General features: G+C 46.7%; 1 protein-coding gene across 1 annotated transcript in view; it reads right to left on the reverse strand.

Annotated features, from left to right (window-relative positions):
* grid1b (glutamate receptor, ionotropic, delta 1b) overlaps nucleotides 1-10,000 on the reverse strand; it is a 402,913-nt gene that overhangs the window by 157,776 nt on the left and 235,137 nt on the right. Inside the window, exon 4 of the mRNA XM_042086585.1 lies at nucleotides 728-933. Within this exon, the coding sequence (XP_041942519.1) occupies nucleotides 728-933 (206 nt within the window). The remainder of the gene's footprint in view (nucleotides 1-727; nucleotides 934-10,000) is intronic.

Raw genomic sequence — 10,000 nt, forward strand, 5'->3', positions numbered from 1 at the left:
ACTACAGCTTGTACACAACATAACCCCCAGTATGTGCAGGTCAGAGAGGACGCCCATCACCAGCAACAGAGAGAGAAAGAGAGAAAAGAGGGAGGACTCCCATCACCAATAAAAGAGAGAGAACAGGCAGGAAACAGAGAGAGAGAAGAGAGAGAGAGAAGAGAGAGAGAGAGAGAGAGAGAGAGAGAGAGAGAGAGAGAGAGAGAGAGAGAGAGAGAGAGAGAGAGAGAGAGAGAGAGAGAGAGAGAGAGAGAGAGGAGAGACAATGGGAGAGTAAAGCGTGAAATTAAAAGAGAGAAGAGGACAGAAAAGGACAGACACGAGCAGAGACAATGACATCACTCAGAGGGAATGAGAAGCGTCTCTGCTGACCTCTCCAGTGTGCACTTGAGAGAGAGAGAGAGAGAGAGAGAGAGAGAGAGAGAGAGAGGCTTAACACTCCTTTATTGAAACAATATCAGGTGTTTAACCACTACACAATAAAAATATGTTAAAAACACATACAAGTTACAAGTTAAAAAGAAACATCACAGGGCTCGCAGAGCAGATTCATATGTTGAAAACAACCTACCCCCCCCCCCCCCCCCTCACACAGCAAGAACCCCCACCACCCATACCGCCAGAAAGCTCTCAATGTCATCAACCATCCTGTAAAAAGCGTATTCAGAGAGAGAGAGATAGAGAGAGAGAGAGAGAGAGAGAGAGAGAGCGGAGTGGCCGTTCTGACCTGGTGGATGAAGACCTGCGCTCCGTGGGGGCTGAGCAGCAGGATGGCGCGTCGGAGGGTGTCCCGGTAACGGTTGAGCTCCTCTGTGCGCATGCTGGTGAACAGGCTGGAGAAGACGCCGCTGATGTTGCGGTCCACGCGCTGCAGAGACACGTCCAGACCGCGCCGCGACGTCTGGTCCAGGAAACCTTGCAGACCGCGGATGTCTGTGGACGAGAATCACAGACAGTCACACAGTGAGTCACCAAGGAAAAACACACAGACCTCAGTGGGGCAAATAAACTGGGCAAATAAATAGTAGTGGGGCAAATCAACACCATTTGGGCAAATCAACACAAGTGGGTGCAGCAGAGGATGGATTTTTAAGTTTCCTTTTATTACCAGTAAAAAATGACACTGGTTAAAGAATAAAATCAAACCACTCCAAAACCCAAGCCTAAAACAAACAAAACAAAACAATACAACCACAACAAACGCAAAGTTTGGTCAGAGGACAGCGCTGGTCAGGGGGTGAAGAGTTGGCCTCCAGCTGAGGAAGGAAGTCCTCCAGACCATTTAAGGCTTTTATAATAAACAGCTGGACCTGCTGCAGATCCCAGGAGCAGATAAGATTTACAGGGCCCTCATTTGTTTGATGTGCAAAGTCTGAAGTCAAACTAATTTTAGGACCTTAATAATGCCTTCAAAATAAAAGCATTTTTCACAAAATAAAAGCATTTTTGACAACAGAATGGATGTTGTACCTTTGAGCTCTGCAGGCAACCGATTCAGGAGGAGGCAGTGGGTGCATGAATACAGAATACAGTGTGTGTGTGTGTGTGTGTGTGTGTGTGTGTGTGTGTGTGTGTGTGAATACAGAACAGCCTTTTCTGTCACTATTTCAACATACATTTCCATTCTAACATGCTTTGGGGAGCACATGTGACACTTCCAGAATTTTCTCTGTTGTTAATTGAAAAGCCTGAGGCCTTCATTGCCAATCATTTCTGTGCAGACTGCTTTATCAAGCCTGTGTTGTCACCAAAGAATGGGATTGAGTCATTGAGTAAAACCGCTTCTTGGAATAGAAATGAGAGTCAGCCTGCGTGGCAGTGGGCTTGGCACAAGACTGAGGGCTGTAATATGGACGGGCCTCAGAGGACGCGGGTGACTGAGCGTTGGCATCTCAATATGCCCAGGAGATGACTAGAGCGAGTCGGAGACGGGCACACAAAGTGTGTTCTTCTAATGACAGCCTGCTCCTGAGCCTGTGATCCGCAACAAGGCACGCTCCTTTTAAAAGCTGCCGAAATCAAATCTATTCTGTGAGTGAGACATCGTGAGCGCACACACACCCCCTCACCTCCCTGCCACACTTAAAGTGTGCTCTAATTGTCAAAACTCACCACCTCAGACACGCGCTCCAAACTGATCTTGACTCAGCCCTCGTTCAACTCAGTAAGAATGCAGAAAGGCTTTGAGTTCGACTGTCAAGGAGGATTCTCTCTCTGAATATGTAAAGCGTTGCATTATAGAGAAGCTATTCACAGGGAAGACTTCTGTAGAATACATTTTCTGAAAGATGAAATCTTAAACAAGTTGACTTAAAGTTCGACTGAAAAAAAGATAATGGGAAAAAAAAAAAGATCAGAATATTGGGCTTCTGTCGTCCACCTCTGCACTTTGCACATCCAAAGTGATTCCACTTTAAATTCCTCTAATGAAAAAGGAGGATGTAGCAGCCCTGGAGGATCCGGAGAGGCTGGGGTGTGAGGCAGCAAGCCAAGCCCAGCCTCGGAGCTTCCAGCTGGGCTTCCACTCTACCACTCTGCCCTGCTGCTGCTGCTGCTGGAGGATTGATTGACAGTAACCCCAGGAAAGAAACGAGGAGAAATAGTAAGAGACTTTTCTTCTCTCAAAGCCTTTGGCCTCTTCCTTCTCTTTTCCCTCAGCGATGTCCAGGTTTGAGTGAAAGCGCCTGTGGATCACCTGGAGCAGATCGCCCACAAAATCAGCTCCCCCAGTGGGACAGAAGGAGCCCAGCTTCAGAGTGAAAAGCTCACATTGCGGGGGTAGAAGCTACTCCTCCATTGATCCAAAAGTCTCAAAAAGTCACCTGGAGGGACTCTCTCTCCCTCTCTCTCTCCCCCTCTCTCTCTCCCTACCACTCCCTCCCTCTCTCTCCTTTTGTCTCTCTCTCTCCATCCCTCTCTCTCTTCCTCCTGTCATTCATGCACCTACAGCTACACAGGTCTGTGGTGCCTGGAGGGCACAAGGAAGTCAGAGAAAAGTTTGGATGCGGGTGGACAGGCGACTGTGTGTGTGTGTGTGGTGTGTGTGTGTGTGTGTGTGTGTGTGTGTGTGTGTGTGTGTGTGTGTGTGTGTGTGGTGTGTGTGGTGTGTGTGTGATGTGTGTCTGTATTTGAATGCCAAGTGAATGCATCCACCTTACTGTTTCATGTCATGTCAATCTTCATCACAGAACTCAACTGGAACCAAAAAAGAAGAATCAAAAACAGTCGTTGGAGTTTTTTCCCCTGTCCTTTGTGACTGAGGATGAAAGCTTGTCTAGCCTATAACTATAACCAACGGGCTAAAAGCGAATCGCACCGGCAGAAGGCAGTCTGGAAGACCTGCAGTACAAATGAACCAAGGCCACAGCACACAATCACTTGCAAATCGTCAGCTATGGATTGACGTTCAGTGCTCGGCTTTGGTGGGCTTGAGTTAATCAATTGAAAGCAGAAGTCAAACACAGAACGAGGGGTCCTGCGCTCTGTCCAGCCGGCTCTGTGTGGCCAGGGCTCAGGGGCAGGACTGACGCTATTGTGCCACGGATGTGGAAGTGGACGCACTAATCAATGCATAATGATCTGGACGTTTTATTTCAAAAGAGAAGAGAGTTTCTTTAAAGCTGAGCCGAGAGCTACAAGACCAACTGCTGGGGTCAAGCAAAGGAATTACTGAACACTCTCCCTCTCTCCCACTGGACAACAGCTGATTTCACACTCAATCTGCGACACATGCACAGATCCACACGCAGGCTGGCAGGCGTACACGACATGTGTTACATAATAAGATATGACATATACATATACACACAGATATGCACACAGAGATCACAGACAGACAGACAGACAGACACACACACACACACACACACACACACACACACACACACACACACACACCGTCCCTGTTACCCCTACTCACTGAAGAGTTGGATCTTGGGGGACCAAACGGACAGACAGACTGTAGGACAGCAGGGATTATATAGGCACAATGGCACACACACACACACACACACACACACACTCATTTGAGATGTCCTGGCTGCTCAGTGTGAATGAGCATGCTGCAGGACTGATGAGCCTAGAGAGCCAGTGTAATACACACAGCCAAGTGTCACGCATGATGAATGGAGGTTCATCACTTCCACAGAGGAATTCATAAACATAATGATGATGTATGCACACTACTTTGCCACAAGGGTTCCCATTAGACGTGATAAAAGAAATGATAAGCAGTCTATTCATTATAATATTCCATATTTAAAGACAAAAAAAGGCTTTAATATGCTTGGATCTTCCCCCATTCTACTCCCAGATAGCCATGGCTGCAAAGATGTCAGGATATCTGGATGCCTGTGTGTTCTGCTTGAACAGGAGACATGGCTGTACAGGTGTCAGGATATCTGGATGCCTGTGTGTTCTGCTTGAACAGGAGACATGGCTGTACAGGTGTCAGGATATCTGGATGCCTGTGTGTTCTGCTGAACAGGAGACATGGCTGTACAGGTGTCAGGATATCTGGATGCCTGTGTGTTCTGCTGAACAGGAGACATGGCTGTACAGGTGTCAGGATATCTGGATGCCTGTGTGTTCTGCTGAACAGGAGACATGGTAGAGGTGCTGCAGCCTCTTCTCATGAGCTGGTTAGGAATAGATCAGTGTTGCAGACAAAACTACCTCTTCCAACGCTTCACAACTACAATCATGTGGAAACAGGAGCAGCCCATTGCCATCCCTCTCTTTTCATCCATCTATCTCCATCCCTCCACCTCTCCACCTCTCCATCCCTCCATCTATCTCCATCCCTCCATCTCTCCACCTCTCCATCCCTCCATCTATCTCCATCCCTCCACCTCTCCATCCCTCCATCCCTCCATCTATCTCCATCCCTCCACCTCTCCACCTCTCCATCTCTCCATCCCTCCATCCCTCCATCTATCTCCATCCCTCCACCTCTCCATCTCTCCATCCCTCCATCCCTCCACCTCTCCATCTCTCCATCCCTCCATCTATCTCCATCCCTCCACCTCTCCACCTCTCCATCCCTCCATCCCTCCATCTATCTCCATCCCTCCACCTCTCCACCTCTCCATCTCTCCACCTCTCCATCCCTCCATCTATCTCCATCCCTCCATCTATCTCCACCTCTCCACCTCTCCACCTCTCCATCCCTCCATCCCTCCACCTCTCCATCTCTCCACCTCTCCATCCCTCCATCTATCTCCATCCCTCCACCTCTCCATCTCTCCATCCCTCCATCTTTCCTCTCTCTTCATCCCTCCATCTCTTCATCCCTCCACCTCTTCAGGGGCAGCCCACTGCCATCTATCCATCTCTTCATCCCTCCACTTCTCCATCTCTTCATCCCTCCATCTCTTCAGGGGCAGCCCATTGTCATCCCTCCATCTCTTCAGGGGCAGCCCATTGGCATCCCTCCATCTCTTCAGGAGCAGCCCATTGTCATCCCTCTCTTTTCATTTCTCTCTCTTCATCCCTCCATCTCTTCATCCCTCCACCTCTCCATCCCTCCATCTCTCCATCCCTCCATCTCTCCATCCCTCCAAATCTTCTGGGGCAGCCCATTGTCATCCCTCCATCTCTTCAGGGGCAGCCCATTGTCATCCCTCGCAGTAAGAGGAACAGTGTAATGGGCTCTGAGTCAACAATATACTCTCAAGAAAACTAAAAAACCCAGGAGGGAGTAATAGCACACACACACAAAGGACAGATTTACATCACATCTTTTGTGTGGCAGCCACCGATACACTTCCACAATGCGCAGAGTGGGACATGTTGTACTATTCTCAGACAATAGCCTGAATGTTAGCCGTCTGAATGCAAGATACATTAGCACACTTATTAGGAGGAGGACAGGCTATTCTGTTAGGTGCTCTGCCATAACATAAGGGACAGCTAGACTGACATCATCTGTGTGTGTGTGTGTGTGTGATTTTACAAGTTAATGTGCTGTTTTATTGTTCTTTACGCTTAGACATGGCAACTCTTTATGTCAAACAGGGCGAGAATGTCGCTGCAGTCAATGTTATACAGTATGTTAGTTGGGGGGGGGCATATTGACCTATGTAGCAGCCTATAATGTTATATTATTATTATTATAATATTATATTGTTACATAAACCAGTGATATAAAAGTAACAATATATTGTATTTCTGATTATTTACTTACTCCAGCAGCTCTTCTTATTCTGTCTGTGTCTTGCTGCTTCAGCTGTCAACAGCACGGGTTGACGCCTGGAAATATTGTAAATAAAGTAGCCTGGCTACAGTACCTCATCATAGTCTATTGGTTGGACTGTTCAGTTTCCGCATGTGTGTTTATGTTTCAAAGTTTAAGTTTCAGATAGCCTTCTTTCTCTTTCTCTCAGTTGGGGGTTAGGTGCCTTGCTTAAGGGGAGCAGCTGGGGATTAGGTGCCTTGCTCATGGGGGTTAGGTGCCTTGCTCATGGGGGTTAGGTGCCTTGCTCATGGGGGTTAGGTGCCTTGCTCATGGGGGTTAGGTGCCTTGCTCATGGGGGATAGGTGCCTTGCTCATGGGGGTTAGGTGCCTTGCTCATGGGGGTTAGGTGCCTCGCTCAGGGGGAGCGGTTTTGGGGTTTGGTGCCTTGCTCAAGGGCACCTCATCCGTGGACGTACAGTAGATGTGGGAGAGCTGTTTTAATCACTCCCCCCACACACATTTTTCCTATCAGTCTGGGATTGAACCAGCCACGCTTCGGTCACAAGTCCAATTCACATCGGGATTAAGATTATAAGAATTTAGCAGTCAACTTGAACGCAACCGTTTTGAACAAATTTGCTCAGCGTGCTTTTAATGCTAACCGGATTTAATAGCAATTTAGCAACAACAGTCCTTGCTTGCACAGTTATGAACGTTTGGATTAATGTGCGGGCTGAGGAGGGGTGTGTGTTGAGAGAGAGAGACAGGAACAAGGAGAGGGTGTAAGGCACTTCTTTAGGCTGCTCTTTGTCTTTGGTAAAGTTGCACATACAGTAGCTCTACAATGAAAAAGCTATGAAGTTATTATTTATTTATTTATTTTTGGACAACATGGTTGCATCAAGATGGTTTTTGCACGTCTGTATCGTTTTTTTAGCCGACTCACTGTGCATCTTCACATCTCTAGTTGACAAGCAGGAAAGACTGCAAGCAGGACAGACTTAAGAAGGACAGACTGCAAGCAGGACAGACTGCAAATTGGCTTTGATTTATCTGTCAGAGTGTCGACTGAGGTAGGCTCAGTTGTTTATTATGTAAACCATTTGTCAAATATTTGTTATTTAAACAACTACTGGGAATAGCAAATATCACAAAACAAAACAAGCCCTGACATTTGGCATTGACTGACCTTTCCCATCCAACTACCCCAGGCAAGTTGTTCATTCACACTCACACACACACGTTTTATTTCAGTACAAGTTAAGACAGCCTTGTGAGTTTATCCAAGCATACAACTCTTCCATATACTGTATGTTTCAGACTATAACAAAAAAATATTGAGTTTGCCACTATTTAGTTTTACGATTCATAATAACACACATTCATTGATTGCATTATAATGTGTAGATTTGTTTAAGTGACTATGTGATGAGAGAATAATGAAATATAGTAAGAAAAATGGCAGAAAAAAACTCTGGTCTTAATTCAGTCCAAAAACCATTAAATCCGCAATCAACAGTCAACAGCAAATCTAAAACCGGGGCAACCGTGGCCCACTGGTTAGCACTCTGGACTTGTAACCGGAGGGTTGCCGTGGCCCACTGGTTAGCACTCTGGACTTGTAACCGGAGGGTTGCCGTGGCCCACTGGTTAGCACTCCGGACTTGTAACCGGAGGGTTGCCGTGGCCCACTGGTTAGCACTCTGGACTTGTAACCGGAGGGTTGCCGTGGCCCACTGGTTAGCACTCTGGACTTGTAACCGGAGGGTTGCCGTGGCCCACTGGTTAGCACTCTGGACTTGTAACCGGAGGGTTGCCGTGGCCCACTGGTTAGCACTCTGGACTTGTAACCGGAGGGTTGCCGTGGCCCACTGGTTAGCACTCTGGACTTGTAACCGGAGGGTTGCCGTGGCCCACTGGTTAGCACTCTGGACTTGTAACCGGAGGGTTGCCGTGGCCCACTGGTTAGCACTCTGGACTTGTAACCGGAGGGTTGCCGGTTCGAGCCCCGACCAGTGGGCTGCGGCAAGTGCCCTTGAGCCTTGCACCTAACCCCTCACTGCTCCCCGAGCGCCGCCGTTGAAGCAGGCAGCTCACTGCGCCGGGATTAGTGTGTGCTCCACCTCACTGTGTGTTCACTGTTTGTGTTTCACTAATTCACCGATTGGGTTAAATGCAGAGACCAAATTTCCCTCATGGGATCAAAAAAGTATATATACTTACTTATACTTATACTTAAAACAGTCTCTGCCAAAAAGAACTCCCGCAAGGCAAAACATGCAGAGCACTGGGCAACTCATGCCATCAATGAGGAACCACTGAGGAGAAGAGTCTTGAGTTTCATCTAGCGTTTATTGCTGGTCGACACAACAGACGCTCATCAGAAGACCACAGTGGGCGTTTGGGGATGTAATGCTGGATCATAGAATTGAGATAGCAGGGAGCAGATTCAGTAAGTGTCCAATAGGCCAAGGTGATAGCAGAGAGCAGATACAGTAAGTGTCCTATAGGCCAAGGTGAGAGATTTAATTTTTATCCTGGGCACTATAAGGAGCCAATGAAGAGGAGTTACTGTACATGTGTCCTCTTTGGCTGATTAAAGACCAAGTGTGCTGCAGCATTTTGAATCAATTGTAACGCTCTTACTACACAAGCAGGTAGACCAGCTAACTAGTGCAGTGTTTCCCACAGAATTGGATTCAATTTGTGGCGGTAGCTGACTTGGACAAGGGGGGGGGAGTGTATAGGTCTAATTGAGTGCCTGTCACTGCTGATGTGTGGATGCAATTCATAACGTTTTCTACATAGTTAAATAAAGGTTTGTACTTCTCCTTGGGACAAGCACTTTTGAATTTTGGAAAACACTTTTCCATTTACATTGGGATTTTGCAGTGTCAGAGTCAGTAAAATGAGCCCTTCAACAAAATTGACAAGCAGCTGTAAGTAGGCTAAGCATGCTAAATTCGACATCCAAACAGTATTCTAATGTTAGCTTTGAGATACTGCTTGATTGCATAACTTAACTTAGTTTAGTCTCTTCAATGTAGCCTACTATGTTGTGATAAGATCTTAGCAGAGTTAACTTGCATGCAGCAGTTTTGAACAAATTTGCGCAGCATGGTCACTCACGATGCTAAGCGGATTTAATAGCAATTTAGCCAGACGTCTTCTATGCAATGCTTCTATGTGGCAACAACAATCCTTCAACAATCGTGAATGTTTTGTTAAATGCACATGCAGAGGAGGGGCAGCGGGCTACAAGAGAGAGCGGGGCGGGGCAAGGAAAGGCTGTGTGCGTAAAAAGCGCAACTCAATAGCAATGCAAGGATTTGATCTTATATTTAATTTAAATTAAATTAAATTAAATTAAATTAAACATAGAATATTTATGTGTGGCGGCCGATTTTTATTTCGTGGCGCCCCGCCACAGATTAGTCAATGTATGGGAAACACTGTAGTGAATTACAATAGTCCAGTTTGGAGATAACCATTGCCTGTAGAAGAAGTTGTGTGGAATCTTGTATCAGATAATGGTCTGAGGTCTGATCTTCCTAATGTTATAAAGGAGAAAACAACATGATTTTGCAACTGAGGCTACGTGCTCAAAGAAGTTAAGTTGGTCATCAATTATGACGCCCAATTTATGTGCCGATCTAGCTGGGGTCAGTGAAGATGAGTGAAGCTGAATGTTAGTCTGTTGGGGAATAGCCATTTTAGCTGGAAACACCAAAAGCGCCATTTTTGAGAGATTAAGCTGAAGGTGCCGATCTTTCATCCTGACTGAAATATCCCTAAGGCATGCAGAAATACAATCTGAAACAGTAG

Source organism: Alosa sapidissima, chromosome 3, assembly GCF_018492685.1.
Source record: "Alosa sapidissima isolate fAloSap1 chromosome 3, fAloSap1.pri, whole genome shotgun sequence".
Lineage (NCBI taxonomy): Eukaryota > Metazoa > Chordata > Actinopteri > Clupeiformes > Clupeidae > Alosa > Alosa sapidissima.